A 19,802-nucleotide genomic window follows, 5' to 3' on the forward strand; every position below is an offset into this window, starting at 1 on the left:
AAATATTACCAGACTGGGCAACAGCAAGTGTCATTCCAGTGGGGGCTTCCAGTAGGAAATCCCATCCTTCCGTTCATTTGGAAAGCTTGCCTGAGCCCTTTAATAACCCCAGGAGAGAATGCAGAGGAATGGGCATTGTGGTCAGAGAGCTTCTGCTCTTGTGCAGCCAGAAACACCTCCTGGAGTCAAAGTGTTGAGCACAGGGAATAGATGTGTTTGGTTGGGAATTGGGTCCTTGCTGCTTCTGAAGGCTGCTAAAGAGACTTTTAAGGAACCTTCTAGCAGCAGGGACAGTGTAGTAGGATTTCCAGAAGCAGAGTGGGGAGAGTAACACATTTTCTTGGAAGAGCTTGGTTGTTAGTTGGGTACATGTGGGACATTGTGTGGTGTGTTCTGAAACAAAGCAGACACCACAAGGATTTCTTTTGTGGGATTCCACCTTCCCAAGGAGTCACCATTTGCCAAAGCTCCTTTCTTTACCAGTTAAGATCTTGCACTGCACCAAAGTGGGGAAAGCAGCCTTGCCCAGGCAGTTCCAAGAACAAGAATTACTTGATGAAACATGGCAAAGTTAGATATTCCTGGGAGCAAGAGCAGCTCTGGAATACTTAAGTTGAGGTGGCAGCAGACTTTATACTGGTGAAAAGAGAAGGGATGATACCAATTTAAAATATATTAAAGTTTTTTTTTGCTAAGTAGGGAAGTTTTATTAATCTCTTCAGGAAAGTTTCACATGAAAGTGCTTTTTCCAGCACTTTGTTTAAAATAAAATTACTTTTTTATCCTCTTACTTACCCGAGCAAGTACATATTTGTGCCATATTCTGCTTTATTACTCAGTTCCTTCTCAGGCAATTTTTTTTTTTTGTGGTCCTACTGATGCCTTGTGAAGGCTGAGCTAGAACAGAGAGTAGATGGAGCTAAAGAATAAAGCAGGGATTTATTAGGAGGCCTCCATGGACCCACCTTGGGCAGCACAAGAGCCCAGCCAGGGCTGCTCCCAAGATGAACCAAAATGGTCCCAAAATGGACACCAGGTCACAGGGTCTCTCCCTGGGATCAGCTCTGCTCCATTTGCACCTTGCAGTTCATTGTCCCATTCCAGCCCCAGCCCATCCAGTCCCACCCTTGTTTTTCTCTCTCCAGCCCTCGGGGTTTGTGCTCCTGGGCTGAGATTTGGATCATTTGTCCTTGGTGCCCAGCTGGAGCAGGAATTGTTTTGTCTCCTGCTCTGTGCCCAGAGCTCACCATCCCATAATATGAAGCCCAGACCCAAACACTAAAGCAGCACAGAATGTGAAAAACAGAAAAGCTCAAACCTGAGGCATCACTCCTTGGAGTCAGAATTTAAGAACCAAACATTTCTTTTCTCCAAAAGCCATGGAAGTGTGGCTGCCCCATCCCTGGAAGTGTTCAAGGCCAGGTGAGATGGGGCTTGGAACAACCTGGGATAGTGGAAGGTGGAAAAAAGTGATCTTTGAGGTTCCTCCCTGTCAGAACCCAGGACATTCCTCTGGCTGCCCTGGAGGACTCCAGACCCTGGCAGGGGGCTCAGAGACCTTGGCATGGAGTCACAGACACCTGTGCCTTCCACTTTAGTCCATGGAAACAATTCCCAACTTTGTGTGAGGAGTTACAAGGCACAAGAGTTTGAGTAGAATGATAGTGAATTTGTCACAGGGTGAAAAAGTAGAATTTTGGGTTTTTAGAATGGGGGTTCAAGAGGCAAGATGGAGGAATCTGGGTGTGTCCTGTCCTTCTCCTTCTTCTTCTTGTCCTCCATCTTCTGCTGTGATGGTGACACTTGTGGATTGGTTTAGAGTAGAGACAGACTGTCTGACATGGGTGATAGGTATTGGAAAATATTGTAAATGAAGTACAGGTAGTTCTTAGTATAAAAAGATAACACTGCCCTGAGGACAGTCAGTGTGCCACAATCCAAACTGCTGGACAGATCTCAGCAGGTCAGACAGACAGTGTGATAGATAACAGAGAATAAACAACCTTGAGAAGAGAGCCAAGGAATTCTGCCTTCTTTTTCCATCTCGGGGCTGGGAAAAAGAGACTTCTAACACCTCGGGGTCATCTCAACACCAGAGACCTCGTCACGTCCCAGCCCAAGCCGTTCTGGGGCTCTGTGAGCAGTGGAAGGGAGTGTGTGGTGATGACTTCTGCTGTTCCAGGCCCTGGCAGAGGAGAAGGTGGCCTACGAGCGCAGCACCAGTCGCAACATCTACCTGAACGTGGCCGTCAACACCCTGAAGAAGCTCCGCAGCCTCGTGCCCAACTCCCCAGCCAGCACCAACAGTAGGTACCTTGCAGCTGAACTGTTGGAGCCCTGCTGGGATTGCAGACCACACCGAGAAACTTGTTTCAAAAGCCAGAGCCCATTTCTCAGCAGCATTATGCTGAAAGGCAAACAGCTCCAGTTTAGCTTTTTATAGCCTGGCAAGCCTTAATGGGCCTTCAAGAGGCAGGTCCTGCAATGCTTTGTTGGCTTTCTCAGCCTAAATGGAGATAATGCCACATGGGTGGGTTTTTTTTAGCACAAGTTCTTTCAAATGAAAAGCCCTGCTAATGGAGTAACTTTCACATGATGCCTTCAAAGTGATAGACTCGTCCATCACCACAGAAATCTGTTACACACATTAAGCTTCAAGAGAGAAACGAAGAGGGTTAAGACATTTCATTATTGGCTCTCGAGAGGGTACATTAAACAATCAATTTGTGCTCTTCTTGTGAATTTTTTTTTCTTTGGTCTCTTCCCTTTTCTCCCCTCTGTCTTCATTAAGTTGCTGGCCATTAGGCAGAGCAGCTGAACTTGGAGGCTGGCCTTTAGGAGAGGGCTGCCAGTTAATGATTAGTAAAAAGCCCCTCTCTGCCATTGTCTGATGTGTTGAGCATATTCTAGAGCTCTGAAGCTCCTTTCTGAAAGAAGCTGAAGGATCCTGCCTGGGAGGTTGGTCTGCAGGGCCCCAGAATCAAAGCTGTTTCCTGGGGGTGGGTGATGCCCTCACACAGCACATGAAGGGGTCAAGTTGTTTCTGTGCTGGCTCCTCTCTTTCGGTCAGTTGGAGGCCTTGCAGTGCAGAGCGAGCAGGGAGAGCTACAAGTTTCTAGCAGAACTGGAAAAGTGTCTTTGCTGCCCTTAAAATTGCTGTGGGCTGACTGTGAATGGAATACTCTCTGTGGTGCTGGAATGGAAATGCTGGGCCAGCATGTGGCACAAAGAATCCATTTCTGGAGCAAAACAAGAGTTAAAGAGAGTAAACACAGTTCTCCTCTTGCCCATGTGTAGTGTCCCAAACTAGGACTGAAGTCACCCACTGGGTACCTGATCTCTCTCCCCCTGTGCTGTTCCCTTCTCCTTGCAGAGACAAGTAACAAGAAGGTGGTGTCCCACGAGGCTGTGCTGGGAGGGAAGCTTGCTGCCAAGACCAGCTTCACTCTGAACCGCTCAGGGAGCCTGAGAGCTGAGGACCTGACAGGTCAGAGCCTGCTCCTGCTGGGCTGTCACTTGTGAGGGGGGAGTTGAGGTGTGGCACAGACTGGGGACTGCAGGATCAGGCTGGTGCATTCACCTCGAGTTGTGGGGGCACTTCAGCCACCACACTGTCAGAAGGATCCAAAGCTGTTGGAGAGTGCCCAAAGGAGGGACACGGAGCTGGGGAAGGGGCTGAGGCGCAGCTGAGGGCACTTGGCTCCTTCAGCTGGAGCACAGGAGACTGAGGGGAGGCTCCTGGGGGCTGCAGCTCCTCCCCAGGGGAGGCACAGGGGCAGGGGCTGAGCTCTGGGACAGGGACAGGGGGCCAGGAAGGGCTGGAGCTGGGCCAGGGCTTGGCATGGAGCTCAGGGCAAGGTTCTTCCCCCCGAGGGTGCTGGGCACTGCCCAGGCTCCCCAGGGAATGGTCCCAAGGCTGCCAGAGCTGCAGGAGCTCTCAGGGTGGGGGTGTTGGGGTGGCTGTGCAGGGACAGGGGTTGGGATCAATTATTCCTGAGGGTCCCTTCCAGCTCAGGATTTTATGACCTGGAGTGCTGGGATTTCTCTGTTCTCTGGCTGCATCACAGAGCTGCAGAGTCCCTTGGGGGATGGTGACACCACCGACCAGTGCTCTCCTTCTGTCCTCACTGGGGCTCTGAGGTCACTGCTGCAGCCTGGCTGGCTTTGATGGAGCATCAATAACCATTCAGAGCTGCCTCTTGTGCTTTGGGCATTATTTTACTTTAACTTTCTTGCCCTGAAGCAGTTCTTTACAATGTGCCTGTCAGATTAAAAGGCAAACTTAAAAATCTCCATCTCTGCAGGGCTCAGTTTCACTTTCACCAATGTCACAGTAAGGTCATATCGTAGCCAAAGGGTTGTGCCACGAGCATTTTTCATGTGGGCTCAAATCAGTTATGGGTATTTTGGTTGCCAAGAGATGTAGGCAAATTGTGGAGGAGATCAGAGAAGAGTCAGGGAGGCCATGGAGCAGAAGGAATTGACATTGAGAAAGCTTAAAAGGGCCAATATAGCTCAGCTAAGCAACATCAAAGGGCACGCAGGAATATTGGAAGGGTTTAATGCAGCAGCCAAAGGAGATATTGAGCAGAGTTCAAGAAGTTATAATTATTCTGTGAAATGAAACAAGCAGCCTGAAATCAGTAGCAGGAAGAAACTTCTGGTAATGAAGTTTTTTAGGGAGCTGTGGGTGGCCTTTGAGGGGTATTTGAGGTCTGTGTTACCAGTTATCAGCTGTTGCATTTAAACATTAAAATGGGAGAAGTCTCACATTTAGTGACAGGACACGGGGAATGGCTCCCACTGCCAGAGGGCAGGGTTAGATGGGATCTTGGGCAGGAATTGTTCCCTGGCAGGGTGGGCAGGCCCTGGCCCAGGGTGCCCAGAGCAGCTGGGGCTGCCCCTGGATCCTTGGCAGTGCCCAAGGCCAGGATGGACACTGGGGCTTGGAGCAGCCTGGGACAGTGGGAGGTGTCCCTGCCATGGCAGGGGTGGAATGGGGTGATCTCCAAGGTCCCTTCAGCTCAGATTGGGTTGGTTCTATCAGCAAAGCTGAAGATGGCCTTTTGGAGGAATTCTGTTCCAGCTGTGCTTTCCAGACTTAATGCTCCTTGTTCAAGTAGTTTAAAAATCAACTTGTGCAATAATGGCCAGATTTTAAAAATGACTATCTAACACCTATTCCCCTGTCCATCCTGAGCTGAGCCAGTAGAAACAAGTTCAGAATAGCGGGGGGAGTTCAATTGCTGAGGACAGGAGACTTGGTAAAGGCAGAAAACCAGGCAGTGCTTTGGTGCTGAGAGCTGAGCTCTGTGTTTGTGTGCAGGAGCTGCCCTGTACCGGCGCCTCAAGGAGTACCTGATGACTGAGGAGCAGCTCAAGGAGAATGGGTACCCAATGCCTCACCCTGAGAAGGCTGGACGTGCTGTGCTCTTCACTGCAGAGGAGAAGAAAGTGATTGACTGTAAGCTCTGCTGGCTCTTTCCTTCTGCAGGGTTTGCTGGACACAGCAGGAGCTGCCCCTTGGTCCTGCTGGGATGGGAGTGTGGCTGCAGAGCTCTGCTGCTCTGGAGAGTTTCTTCAGCTTTCACATCCTAAGAATGCTATTTTTGACCCAGAGTTTATAGTCTGTGAGGCTGAGGGAGGTTTCTAATTTCTAATTTCCAGGTAACAAGTGACAGGATGAAAGGAAACGGCCTCAAGTCGCACCAGGGGAGGTTTAGATTGGATATAAGGGAAAATTTATTTGTGGAAAAGGTTGTGAAGCATTGAACAGGCTGCCCAGGGCAGTGATGGAGTCATCACCCTGTAAATGTTGAAAAAATGTGGGGATGTGGCACCTGGGGACATGGTTTAGTGGTGACCATGGTGCTGGTGCTGATGGTTGGATTTTATCTTAAAGGTCTTTTCCACCCTCAGCAATTGCAGGATTCTGCCAAAGATCAACAATTGACCAGGTTGCAAAGAGGCTCCTGTTCTGCACTTGGTGACTCTCCCCTCTCCCAGGGGAAGGATTTTTTTCTGTCTCTCTCTGTGTAAGCTGCTGTTGTTGTGGGATAAGGACTGACCCAGGGTCAGGCTGGCTTTGCAGTGGGTCCTGCTGTGCTGCTCTGGATTGCAGAGTTTTCTATTTGATCTCATGGCACTGCTGCGTCAAATAGTTCCCCAGAGCCCTTTGTGCAGCTGGATAATATGATCATAAAATAACAAAATAGTTTGGATTGGAAGGGACTTTAAAGCCCATCTCATTCCACCCCCTGGAACACCTTCCACCTGATGGGTGGTGGAAGGTTTGGGTTGCTCCAACCCACATCCAACCTGGCCTTGGACCCACAGATTGGGTCAACCCACAGGATGGGGTCTTCCTCTGAATTTTCTGAACTCATGGCAAGATTTCTGCTCCTCAGCCCCTGCCTAAAGCAGGCTGTGCTGCAGCAGGGATAAAACCCAGATTGGTGATTTCTGTTGAGGTGCTTTGCCACGCTCCCTTGAGCATCTGTGTGAGAGACCTCACTAAAGTGTGTTAAGTGCTCATCCATGTTAACACCTTGTGCCTACATTTGTCCTGTGGTTGCTGAAGCAACCTGGGCAAAAGCTCTCTTTTGGCATTAACGCTGTCAAGTGCTGTATTTGTGAGAGCCCTTTCTTCCCAGGAACTAGCCAGCTTCTTTATATGAACCTGAGCTCATGCTCCTGGTTTTGTTCCTGTAGTTTCATGCAGATGTTGCAGGATCTTTGAATTTCTCCTTCTTTAACTAAAGCTGTTGCTGCCACTGTGACCAGTTGGGCAGAGCTAACAGCATTAATGCTCACACCAAAGTGGAATTCTGGTGGAATCATGGAATTGCATGGAGATCAGAGGAATGATAGCTCCTTCCCAGTGGCTTTTTGCATCTCCCTTCCCCAAGTTTTGGGCAGTAAAAGCAGAGGTGGTTGGTGGGAACAGTTGCAGACTCCCAGGCCCTGCCCTAAGTGCTCCTTCATCTAGCTGCTGGAAAATCCTGACAGAAAAGCTGTGCCCTAGAAGAGCTAAAATGTCATTTGGAAGTGACAAGGCACAGATCCCCTGGAAACCAGGCTTCATTAGCTCTGGTGTCCAAAGAATGACTTATTTATCCTGTTCCTTAAAATAACTGTGTTAGACTCCAACGTAATTTGCTGTGCATGGAGAAACAATTCAGCAAACCTTGATGGAGCTGGGGGGCAGCTTATGTGGACCAAAGCCACTGGAGAGTCTTTGTGTTTGCTTCTGGGAGGTGTTTGGGGGGCAGATTTCAGAGGGATTGCTGTGTCTTTAGAGGGGTTTAGAATCCTTTTTAACAGAAAACATCATTTACCAGCACTTGGGGCTGAGTGATGGTGATTGACTCTGCTTTGGCCAGGTGAAGGGTAGGAAGGGCTGCTTCCAGTGACCTGGCTGATGTTTCTCTCCTGTCCCCAAGCCTCGTGCAGGATCTGCTGTCGCTGTGGCACCGAGTACATGGTGTCAGCCTCGGGGAGCTGCATCCGCAGGGAGGAGTGCGTGCACCACTGGGGGCGGCTGCGCAAGCAGAGAGGTACAGCCCTGCCAGGGAGTGCTGGCACTGCCATGCTCAGGAAAAATCCCTTGGCCAGCATTGCTTCTCCTGGGAAGCTGGGAAGCTCCAGCTTCTCCATGTTTTGCTCCTCTGGAATGTGATTTGGAGAATGTTTACCCAGTATGTGAATTGTTTTTAATTAATGGCCAATCACAGCCAGCTGTGTCAGACTCTGAGCCTGTCACAAGTTTTTTATTATCATTCTTTGCTATCCTTCTGATGTCTCCTTTCTCTTTCTTTAGTGTAGTTTTAGTATATCATTTTCTTACAATAGATATGATAGGATATACAATGCAATACAAAGCAATGCAATGTAATGTAATGTAATATAATATAATATAATAAATAAATATAATATAATAAATATAATTAATATAATATAATATAATATAATATAATATAATATAATATAATATAATATAATATAATATAATATAATATAATATAATATAATATAATATAATATAATATAATATAATATAATATAATATAATATAATATAATATAATATAATATAATATGCCTTCTAAGAACTTGGAGTCAATTCTCATATCGCACCTCATCCTGGACCCATAACAAAACTGCTGCAATTAATAACCACAGGCTGGCCCTGCTGCCTGTGCTCCAGCCCCAAACACAGGCTCTTCCTCAGCTTTGAGCTTGATTTTGGGGCTTGTCACGCTCCCAGGGGTGGCAGGTCTGTGCCTGTCACTGCAATGACCTCACAAAGAGCTGCTGGGCTTGGCTGTCCTCAGAATGTGGCACTGGGGCTGCAGCAGGGGGGGTTTCATCTTTGTTCAGAAAAGTGAAGGAGAAAACCTTCCTGTGCTTTCTGAAAAGAATCAGCCCTTTAAAAGGCTGACTGGGAGCACTAGAGGTCTGGCACTCCCAGGAGAGTTCACTGATCTTGGTTGAATTCATTTGCAGCAAGGCACTAACCTAGTTTGAGCTCTGCTCTGGTTTTCCATCAGAGCATCTGAATGGCTTCTGGAGTTTGTCTGGCTGAGTACCAGAGACTTAAACTCTTTTGCTGCCTGTGCATCCACAGTTATTTCCCCCCTGTGTTAGACACCTTATTGTCATGCTTATCCAGGGGATCTGCAGTGAAAGCTGAAGTTCAGGTCTCTTGTTAACAAGAGCCTTCTCCTTGACCCTTCATCTCTTTCTCTTTCAGTGCCAGGTGGGTGGGAAACTCACTACAGCTGCTGCTCTGGAGCTGTGGGGTCACCAGGCTGCCAGGTTGCTAAAGTAAGTGATGGAACAACACCTCTTTATTCTCAGTGACATTTGTACTCTGCTCACAGTGGCAGTGGCTGGGAAATCCTTGTTTAAGCCTTTAGAAGAACAGTGGCTTCCCTTTAGGGGATAAAACAAGTGCAACTGTTTTTTTTTTGGTTTTTTTTTTTTTTTTTTGCTCTGCAGTGGTGAGAAAATCCAGTATTTGCCCCTCAGCTGTGTGAGTGAGCTGGGTTCATTTATCCTGGGCTGCCCAGCTCATCTACCTGAGGGGCATAGGAAAGCTCATGTTCTTCAGGAATCACAGAAGGAATGAGAAATAAGGGATTTCCTTCTAAGGAGCAGTCTCAGGGCCTTGGCAACAGTGTGCCAAACCCTTTTCCCCATCTTTTCCTTTCCAGATTCCCATTAAGGTAACTTTATCCTGGTGGACAAATCTTTTTCTGACATGTTTTCTGTTTGTTGCCTGTCCTTGGTTGTAGTGAGGGGAGGAACCTTCCCAAGGAGCCTCTTGGAACTCCAGAATATCACAAAACTTCTTTTGAGAGAGCCAGCACTAGAAAAAAGAATGAGGAAGCTTCTCAGGTGTGGAGTTTGATGGAGCAGAGCAGTGCCTGGGTACCTTTGCACAGGTGCTTTTTTCTTTCCCTTAGGCAGCAGGGGAGTTGTGCCAGCCCAGCCTCTCCAGTCTGTCCTGTGCCTTTCTCTCAGGCCTCTGGGCATGTTCCTGGTCACTTGTTTTAGTGGCATTTTTATATTTGGCAGCTGCCACACATGGCAGAACCAAAAGCTAGAGGTAGAAGGTGATCCTGGGCAAAATTCAAGGTTTGTTACAATTAATTTTTTTACACTATAAAAGCCTGCCCTGCACAGTTGGGTTGGATGGGATCAGGTTATTACTTTTCTTTCTTTTCCACATGAATTTAGGAATTTTTTTTTTTAAATCACTTCTCTGAGCACCCTGTGCCAGGGCCTGGCCACCCTCCCAGGAACAATTCCTGCCCAAGATCCCATCCAGCCCTGCCCTCTGGCAGTGGGAGCCATTCCCTGGGTCCTGTCCCTCCATACCAGTATAAAAAGTCCCTCTCCCTCCTTTTTAGAAGCCCCCAGTTTTCACAGCACCCCTTGGTAGCTTCAGGGTTGAATCCACAGCCTGCTCAGCATCAGTGCACCCAGTGACATTTTGGGATGTTGGGGCACTGGGGAGCACAGAATCCTTCAGTTTTGAAGAAGGGCTTTGAAAGCAGAAAAGATTTGTAATGAGACACCATTCTCAGGAACTGGAGCAGTAAGCTGGTTAGAAAAGCTTGTGTGTGTCCAAGCACAGGGCTGGGAAATTCTTCCTTAAGCCTTTAGCAGAACAGTGGCTTCCCTTAAGGGGATAAAACAAGTGCAGCTAAATTGTTTTGCCCTGTGATGGTGGGAAAATCCAGTCTTTGCCCCTCAGCTGAGTGAGTGAGCTGGGTTTGCTGCAGTGAGGCAGGGAGGCAGGAGATGGCAGGAGGGAGCTGTGCTGCTCCAGGGAGCCTGCAGAGGCTGCTCTTTGTGCTTCCTCGGCTCTCAAAAACGGGAGCACCTTCCCTGCTCTCCTCCCAGCCAGGAAGAATTGGGCATTTTCAGGACAACAACTGATAGAGAAAAATACCTAATGGGTTTTTTTCACTTCATTGCTCAGTTCTGTTGTTACACAGGGAAGGGCTGAAGCTGCAAGGGAGAAGTGTTTGGTGTCTCCTGGCTGCTGAGCTGCTCTCCCCAGTCCCTCAGCAGAGCAGTTCCATGCCATGGGTGCAGAGTGGACAAGTGCAGCCCCTTGCACCAGGGAAGCAGTGATCCATGAGGCTTTTGAGCAGTGCTGGCTGTGGAATCTGGGAGAGATTGGCCTCAGTGTTGGTCCAGCTGCCTCATTAACTTCAAATGATGCAGTTCCTGTGCTCTGGCTGTACCTGCAGTAGTGACCTGTGCAGGAAAATATGCAAATCCTGCTTTGGTTTCCTCTCTGCCCACACATGGCAGCTTTACAAGAGCCTCAGTTCCTCCTCTCTCCAGCCTTTAATCCTGGGACAAACCAGAAGAGTTTCATTCTTTGTAGGGTGAGACCTTTGGGCAGCCCTGTCCTGTGCTGGGCACTGCTGAGGCCCCACCTCAATTCCTGGGGTCAGTTTGGGCTCCTCGTGACAAGAAGGACATTGAAGGGTGGAGCATGTCCAGGGGAGGGAACAGAGCTGGAGAAGGTCTGGAGCTCCCTGAGGGAGCTGGGAAGGGGCTCAGCCTGCAGCAAAGGAGGCTCAGGGGAGACCTTGTGGCTCTGCACAGCTCCTGACAGGAGGGGACAGCCGGGGGCGTCGGGCTGTGCTCCAGGGAACAGGGACAGGAGGAGATGGAACGGCCTCAGGCTGGGCCAGGGGAGGTTTAGGTTGGATATTGGGGAAATTTCTTCATTGAAAGGTTTGTAAAGCATTGGAAGGGGCTGCCCAGGACAGTGGTGGAGTCCCTGTCCCTGGGAGTGTTCAGGAAGCATGTGGGTGTGGCACTTGGGTTCGTGGTTTAGTGGTGACCTTGGTGGGGCTGCTGGGTTGACTTGATGATCCTGGGAGTCCTTTCTAGCCCTGAGGATTCAGTGATCCCATGGCAAAGGAGACTGTGCCCAGGTTGCTGTGGTTGTACACAAATACATGGAGATTTAGGGACAGACAAAACTTAAACACAACAAAAAACCCCACTGGGGAATAAGGGAGGGGGAGCATCACCTGTGGGTGTGGTGCAGGTTGGCTTTACCTAGAACCATGTCAGCAGGCAAAGGGCAGTCCCAGCTCTGCCTTGCCCTCTGTGACCTGTTCCTGCTTCCCCTTTAAACTTCCTCCAGCTCAGAACCCCTGCTTGCCAGGAAGGTTTCAGGAGAACCAGTGGGATCTGAGCTGAGGAGGAGTGTGGGAGTACCTGTGTTGCAACAGCAGCTCAGTCATGCACTGGCTAAAACCACTTGTGAAATCACTCCCTGAGTTTTCCTGCTGGATCTTGTTGACCCTGGGGCTTTAGCTGGGAACAATGCAGAGTGCTTGGAAATGCCCTCTGTCGCCTCAAGTGCTGGTGGGCTGGAGCTCCTGTGGGTGTGGCTGGCTGGGTGTGGAGTGCCCACATTGCTGGAGCTGGCTGGCTGCTGGTGCTCACACTGGGATGTCTGGGCTTAGGATCCTGCACCTGGCCTTGTCTTGGCCACAGGAACCAGGAGCTGAAGTTACAGCAGAGTTAGGCCTCAGTGTGACCCTTCCTGATGGATTCTCCTCCAGACTGAAAGCTCCTTCTCCCCAGACACGCGATGTCCTGCTCCTCCTTGTGCTGTCAGTGAGATGCCACCAGCCCTGATGTGCCACTGGTGTGTTTGCTGTGGTTGTGAACTTCTCAAAACTCATTCCTCATTAAGAAATTATTAAAACCCAAGTGGAGGTTTGTTGGAGTGGGCTCTTTGGCTTCTTGTTCCTATGCTCAGCAGCTGTCCCTGTCTTTTCCTTTCAGCAACACGTGCACGATGGGCGCAAGGAAAGCCTGGATGGTTTTGTGAAGACTTTTGAGAAGCTGCCCACGACTGATGGCTACCCTGGGATCTATGCCTTAGACTGTGAAATGGTGGGTCCAGAGCCAAAACAAAGCTTCTTGGGGCTGCCTGAGGTGTGACACAAGTGGCTGAAGGGGAGCTGTTTGCTGACCTCATTCTCTCTGCTCTGAATATTGGTGCTGGAGGTGTAAATGAGCTCTTATTGATTGCTGTGTTTGGCTTGAGGGCTGTGCAGCCCTGGCAGGCTCTGACTGGCCCATGCTGGGCAGTGCTGCTGCCTGGCCTTGCTGCACCAGATGTGCTGCATTTTGGGAGCTGCAGCCCTTGGGTGAGGGGCTCCACAGATCCCACACTGGTTGGCCTGTGCCTCTCATCACATCTGCCCTGTTCTTGCAGTGCTACACTAAGCAAGGACTGGAGCTGACAAGAGTAACTGTGATCAACTCAGAGCTGAAAGTGGTGTATGACACCTTTGTCAAGCCAGACTCCAAGGTGGTGGATTACAACACCAGGTGAGGATGCTCTTCCTTGGGACAGAGCTTTGTGCTCTCTCAGGAGCTTAGCGTGGCTGCCAGCACTTGTAGAAACTCCAGTGGCCACCACTCCCTAAGGGCTGAGGGGCTTTGGGCCTTGAGGTGTTTCTACAAGTGAAGGACCCCCACCTGTGTGCTGTTGCTCTGCAGGTTCTCAGGTGTGACAGAGGAGGACCTGGAGAACACGAGCATCACCCTGCGGGATGTCCAAGCCGTCCTACTGAACATGTTCAGTGCAGACACCATTCTGATAGGGCACAGCTTGGAAAGCGACTTATTTGCACTAAAGGTAACTTGGGCTCTGCCTTCACATCTCCCTGGGGTGCTTTCCCACCCTGGGGGTGTTAGGTGGAATTTAGGAACTGTTCATTTCCAAGGACCAGTGGGGTGGCCTCACCTCAAGTCCTGTGTGCAGTTTTGGGCACCACAATATAAAAAAGCCATGCACCCTTTAGAGACTGTCCAGAGGAGCTGTGAGGATGGGGAAGGGTCTGGAGGGGCCTCATGAGGAGCAGCTGAGGGCACTTGGCTCCTTCAGCTGGAGCACAGGAGACTGAGGGGAGGCTCCTCGGGGGCTGCAGCTCCTCCCCAGGAGAGGCACAAGGGCAGGGGCTGAGCTCTGGGACAGGGGGCCAGGAAGGGCTGGAGCTGGGCCAGGGCTTGGCATGGAGCTCAGGGCAAGGTTCTTCCCCCCAAGGGTGCTGGGCACTGCCCAGGCTCCCCAGGGAATGGTCCCAAGGCTGCCAGAGCTGCAGGAGCTCTCAGGGCTGCTCAGGGTGGGGGTGTTGGGGTGGCTGTGCAGGGACAGGGGCTGGGATCAGTGATCCCTGAGGGTCCCTTCCCACTCAGGATATTCCAGGATTCCATTGTTTGTCCAGTCTCTGAGCCTGTGTGAAGCTGGTTGTGGTGGAAGTGCAGAGGAGTGGGGTCATGTGTGTCACAGCTGGACAGGGCTCTGAGCAGCCTGGTCTAGTGCAGGTGGAACAAGATGGTCTCTAAGGTCTCTCCCAACCCAAACCATTCCATGATTCTATGACTGATCCCAAATCATTTGCCTCTCGCCCCTGCCTGATCTGTTCTCTGCTCTGTGCCAGCTTTCCTAGGAATTGTGGTGTCACTTTGATGAAGTTACTTTGACCTTTTACCTGTCCTGTTTCCTGCCTGGCCCTCATCAGCCTGGTGTGCCCATCCCTCAGCCAGCTCTGCTGTCCTGCCAGGGTGTGTGTCCTGCACTGAGGCCCCAGGGGTTTGTCCTGGGTCACCAGGAGTGTGTGGCAGGCAGGAGCCAAGTCTTTGTGCTCACATGCCAGAACTTCCCTCAGCCATTCTTTGTCCCACAGCTCTCCTGCTGAAACCTCTGTGGCTGCCAGCTCCCAGGGCTGGGTTGGAAGCAGGAGCTTTTAATGCTTGTAAAACACTTTACCTCTCTGTGGCACCCTTTATCCCAGTCTTGGAGAGGCTTCATCATAATCAGAAAGACATTATTTCCAGTTAGATCAGCTCGAGATGACTGCCTTGGCCTCTTAGAGGCTTGATTTTCTCTTAGCACCACAGCTGCTGCCAAGAGGAGGAGCCCAGAGCAATGTGGGTGTCACAGCAGAATGGCCCAGGGCTGTGCCACTAAAGCCATATCTCACTAATGGCTGTGGCAACTTCCAAGTGCTGATGGCATTTCAAGTTTTATTTAAAGCTTTATTATCCTGTTTCCTCACTCTTCCTGATCTACATAAGTAATTACCAGTGTGTCTGGGAGGGTGCCAGGGCTGAGTGCAGTCCAGGGGAGATTATCCATAACATTGGCAGTTTTACATTCTGAGGAGTGGAGCAGGTTGTTCCTGTTAAAGTGCAGTTGTGGAGCTGTTACTGATGGAGTTGTGGGTTGTCCTGCAACATGAGCTGGTGCCTGGAGGCAGAGAGGAGAGGGGATTATCAGGGTCCTGTTGGAGTCATCTGTGTTGGGACAGGACACAGGTTTATCTCTTAGGCCCTGCCCTTCACTCCTGTGCTCAGGATGTGGGATTGCCTTCACCCACGTTCCTTCAGCTCCCACTGAATGAAGCTCATGACAGCAGAGAATTCATCTTGTCTCAGCCTGAGAGGAAGAAATCAGTGTTAAAAAAAGCCAGCCTGCCCTGTGATTATGGACTTTATCAGGTGGGGCTTTTGGCTGTCCCCAGCCCCCTTGGTGCAGGGCAGGGAGCACTTTGACCTGTTCAGCATCCTCAGTTCTTCCAGCATAGTGACAATTCATAGCTGAGCTGTTGGATGAGAGGGCCAGAGCCCCTCTGCTCTGGAGCCAGGCTGGCAGAACTGGGGGTGCTCCCCTGGACAAGAGAAGGATCCAGGGAGAGCTCAGAGCCCCTGGCAGGGCCTGAAGGGGCTCCAGGAGAGCTGGAGAGGGACTGGGGACAAAGCCTGGAGGGACAGAAGCCAGGGAATGGCTCCCACTGCCAGAGGGCAGGGCTGGATGGGATCTTGGGAATGAGGAATTGTTGGCTGGGAGGGTGGGCAGGCCCTGGCCCAGGGTGCCCAGAGCAGCTGGGGCTGCCCCTGGATCCCTGGCAGTGCCCAAGGCCAGGCTGGACAGGGCTGGGAGCAGCCTGGGACAGTGGGAGGTGTCCCTGCCATGGCACTGGATGGAGTAGAAGCCCTTTAAAAAGTCCCAACTCAAAACACTCTCTGCAGTGATTCAGTGATAGAATTTCCTTGTCCCATTCCACCCTTGCTGAGCTGGTGCTGGTTAAAAACTTCCTGGTGAGTCACTGCTGGTGGATGGGAGGATTTGGGGTTGGTTTGCACCCTGAGGGCCAGGTCTGCTCTGTAGCTGCAGTGGGATGTACATCCTGCTTTGTCATGTGTGCACATCCTGCCCACTTCTGTCCCCATCCTAGAATCCCAGAATGGTTTGGTTGGAAGGCACCACAAGGATTACCCTGCTCCAGTGCTCTGCCATGGGCAGGGGTGCCCCTCACCAGACTGAGAAGCACTTGAGAGGTTGCTGCAACTCCCATGGCGGCTGTTGTGCAGCCAGCTGGTTCTTCAGTTAAGTTTTTAATTGGGAAAGACTCCAGAGCTATTCCAGCTTCTCCAGGCTGGGGGTTAAGGGTTGGCCTGTCCTGCTGGAGTTACACAAACTGGATCAGCCCCAATCTCTGCTGAGATTCAGGAAACCCCCTAAATGTGAAGTTCCAGGGCTGTGGGGCTGGCACAGCAGTGGGAATGCTGAGTGCCCACACCCTGCAAGTGTGCCCACATGCAGCCAGAGCCTCCTGCCAGACTGGTTGGGTGGGAAGCTGCTGAGAGCGCTGCACGGAGCCTGGAGCTGACCAGAAGGTTGCTGCAGCACAGCTGATCCCAAGGAGTGCCTGTCCCTGTGGGAGTGGGGAAATAACCCTGTTCCTCTGCGCCTCCCCAGCTGATCCATGGCACTGTGGTGGACACAGCCATCGTGTTTCCCCACCGCCTGGGGCTGCCCTACAAGCGGGCGCTGCGCACGCTGATGGCCGACTACCTCAAACGCATCATCCAGGACAACGGTGAGAGCTCAGAGGGACCCCACGGCCTCCTGGCTGGGCTCTCCTCAGCCCTGCCTTCCTCTGCTCTCCCCAGTCCTCCTGCTCCTGGTGTTCTCTGCCCTGCATGTGTGTGGTAGCTGGGAATGTGCTGGCTAAGAAGCCTCAGCCACAGCTGGTTTCAGTGTGAGCCCTGCTCCGAGGGCAGAGCTCTCCCTGCTTCCCTCCCTGTGCTGAGTGGGACAGAGGAAGTGCGGGGGGAAGGCTGAGGGTGGCTCTGCCAAGGCCAAGTCCTGCCCTCCCTTCTCTCTCTAGCCAGCTGGGATTGTCCCTCCTGTTGAAAGTGGGGCCTGTTCCCTCCCATCTTCCCTTAGCACGTTGTAAACACTGCTGTTTCATGGCTGATGGTGTCAGGCTCAAGCCCAGCAGAAAGTGTGGGTTTAGTGGAAAAAAATACATGTTTAATGTTAGGAGTGTTCAGCCTGGAGAAGAGAAGGCTTTGGGGACTCGTTAAAGCTCCTTGAGCAGGGCTTAAAGGAGTTCCAGGAGAGCTGCAGAGGGACTGGGGACAGAGCATGGAGGGACAGGACCCAGGGAATGGCTCCCACTGCCAGAGGGCAGGGCTGGATGGGATCTTGGGAATTGGGAATTGTTCCCTGGGAGGGTGGGCAGGCCCTGGCCCAGGGTGCCCAGAGCAGCTGGGGCTGCCCCTGGATCCCTGGCAGTGCCCAAGGCCAGGCTGGACAGGGCTGGGATCAGCCTGGGACAGTGGGAGGTGTCCCTGCCATGGCAGGGGTGGCACTGGATGAGCTTGAACAAACCATAAACCACAAAACATTCTGGGATTCTGTGGAATTCTTTAAATCCCCAGCTGTGGTTCAAGGTGCTCCCAGGTGTGGCTGTGGCTGCAGAGGCCAGGGAGGAGCTGGCTCTGCCTGGGGAGCTCCCTGAGCTGAGCTGAGCTGAGCAGGCAGAGGGGTCAGTGGCACTGTGTTTGTGTCCCCAGTGGAAGGACACGATTCCAGTGAGGATGCCAGAGCCTGCATGGAGCTGATGGTGTGGAAGATCAGAGAGGATGCGAAGGTGAAGCGATGACCTCGTGTTGTGTCTCTGCTGTTCTCCTGCACCTCTGTGAAGAAGCAGTGCAATAAATGCCCACAGCCACTCTGTCCCCCCGTGCCAGCAGCATGTTCCTGCTCCCCACCATCCCAGCAGGACTCCTGGATTCACACCTGCAGTCCCCCTGCCCAGGTGGTGGCTCTTGGATCCCCAGGCTCCACCTGAGGGATTCTCTGTGGTCCAAGCTCTGCCTTTTGGGTCTGGCAAGGTGGTTTTGAGTAGCACAACCAGAACTTCTTGGTTCCTAGGAGAAGCTTGTAAGAGATAGGTTGGAGATGTGCAGAAGGATCTTTCTGGTTCAGTTAAAGGTAGATTGTTGACTTTTTTTTTTTTCCCAAATGTAACTTAAATTGCCTCTGTACTCCAAAGCAGTGTTTGGAGAGGGAGGAGTTGGAAGAAGTTTGGGCAGGAAGCTGTGAGTGGGTTGTGTAGCTGGAGTGGGAAGCAAGAGCTGAGGATCAAGCACGTGGGAAGAGATCTTGGTGCAATCCCACTGCGGAGCTGCAGAAGAGGGAGGCTGGCTCTGAGGGAGAGGAATGAGGTGGGATCTGGGAATTGCCACCTGCTGTGCCCCAGGTGATCTTGCTGAGGGCTGGCTGGCACCTGGTTCTGCAGTCAGTGCTAAGGGGGAAACCACCAGTGTCCCACCTTGCCCAGACCTCAGGGAGCCACGAGGCAGGACAGGGACAAACAGCTCCCAGAGCCAGGCAGAGCCTGCATCCCATCACTGCGGGGTGGGACAAGGGTCCTTCCTGCCCCTCAGCTTCCAGCAGGGCCCCAGTGAGCTTGTGTTCAGGGAACAAGGTTTTTGGGGGTGAAGGGAAGGTTGCACCTGAGGGTGGCCTCAGCAGAGAGCAGGACTCCCCGCCAGGCTGGCCCTGCTGCAGGGACTTGGTCCAGGCAAAAGCAATAGGGGAAAATCCTTCATTTCACCTCATTGACATGTTGGGAGTTCTGCAGAGAGCAAAGGACCCAGCTGTGTGTGGCACCTGGGCTAGAGCAGCTGCTGGGTGTGACTGTCACTGGAGTGAGTGGGTGGCACTGGTGGGTTCCTCTGCCCAGCCCCTGCTGCTGTCTGGGGACAGCAGAGCTGAGGGGGACAATCCCCATGGACCCCGTGTCTCTCAGCTGGGCTCAGGGAGCACCTTCCCCCCAGAGCAGTGTCCCCTCCCTGGCAGCACTGGAATTGTGTCCCTGGGTGGCTGCTGTGTTCCTGGCTCTGTCAGTCTGGGGGCAGTGGGGCAGAGGAGCTGCTGGGCTTTGGGTCCTGTCAGAGCCAGGTCCTGCTCACTCCTCTGTGCCCCTGCTGGGCTCAGGGTTTGGGGACAGCTGTGTGTCCCCTGCATGTCCTGCTGAGCTGGCCCAGCCTGTGGGCAGGAGTCTGGGCTGGTTGTGGTCCAGGACAGGGATGTCCTGCTCCAGCCCCACACTGGGCCTGGTGGACTCTCCCCATCCCACTGCTGCCCTTGGAGGCAGGGAGGTGACTTCTCTGCCAGGCTCTGCAGGAGCAGTGGGGCTGTACAGACTCCTCAGCCCATCTATGTTTCCTCTGGCTGCCAGTTCCTTACCCCAGGTTTTGGGGATTCTGCTCCCCCAGTGCTCCACATCCAGCTCTGCTCCTTCCCTGCCTTGGGGCTTCCACCCCAAGCAGCCTTGGGACACCTTGGGCTGTCCCTGTGTCCCACTGCCTGCAGGGAACAGTGCTGCTCCTGCCCAGGCTGGGGGAGACAGTTCAGTGCCTCCCAGCTGGGGAGGGAAGGTTTGTTCCTGTTTCTGCCACTTTGACATGTTTATCCGCCGTTTATCTTCACCCCTGGCTGCAGGGATGGAATGTCCCTGGAGCAGCCAGGCCTCAGATCTGGCTCTTGCCTCTTGCCTGTTCCTCAGCAGGCAGCTCCTGCTTCCCAGCCTCCCCCTTCCCTGGGACTGCCATGGGCACAGTGTGCTGTGTGCTGCTCTGCAGCTCTCAGGCAGGGGTTCCTCCAGGCAGGAATCCTGCCAGCCCATGGACCTCCATCATTTCCCCTTCCTTTCCCCATGGTCAGCCTGAACTGAGGCTTGTGGGGTGGGGGTGGGGGGGTTGCTGTGTCAAGGGATGTCCCTGGGAGCGTGGAACCACATCCAGCCACACCATGGGTGTGCTCAGAGCCAGTCCTGGCCCAGGGCTGCCATCACCTCCCCCGGCACCAGAGGTTTGGTTGGGTTGTACAAAATGATTGTAACCTGTAACTTTTTGTAATTGTTTTTAATAAAAGAGTGTTGACTAGATGCA

At 52.1% G+C, this 19,802-nt stretch overlaps 1 protein-coding gene across 2 annotated transcripts in view; it reads left to right on the plus strand.

Moving 5' to 3' along the window:
- Nucleotides 1–19,802, plus strand: part of REXO1 (RNA exonuclease 1 homolog) — a 47,826-nt gene extending 28,024 nt beyond the window's left edge. For both annotated transcript variants that reach the window (XM_050986038.1, XM_050986039.1), the window contains exons 7-16: nucleotides 2,183–2,306; nucleotides 3,374–3,487; nucleotides 5,327–5,464; nucleotides 7,443–7,556; nucleotides 8,752–8,825; nucleotides 12,327–12,437; nucleotides 12,763–12,878; nucleotides 13,050–13,188; nucleotides 16,315–16,435; nucleotides 17,418–19,802. In XM_050986038.1, the coding sequence (XP_050841995.1) occupies nucleotides 2,183–2,306; nucleotides 3,374–3,487; nucleotides 5,327–5,464; nucleotides 7,443–7,556; nucleotides 8,752–8,825; nucleotides 12,327–12,437; nucleotides 12,763–12,878; nucleotides 13,050–13,188; nucleotides 16,315–16,435; nucleotides 17,418–17,506 (1,140 nt within the window). In that variant the 3' untranslated portion in view covers nucleotides 17,507–19,802. The remainder of the gene's footprint in view (nucleotides 1–2,182; nucleotides 2,307–3,373; nucleotides 3,488–5,326; nucleotides 5,465–7,442; nucleotides 7,557–8,751; nucleotides 8,826–12,326; nucleotides 12,438–12,762; nucleotides 12,879–13,049; nucleotides 13,189–16,314; nucleotides 16,436–17,417) is intronic.

The sequence above is a fragment of the Serinus canaria genome, chromosome 28, assembly GCF_022539315.1.
Source record: "Serinus canaria isolate serCan28SL12 chromosome 28, serCan2020, whole genome shotgun sequence".
Lineage (NCBI taxonomy): Eukaryota > Metazoa > Chordata > Aves > Passeriformes > Fringillidae > Serinus > Serinus canaria.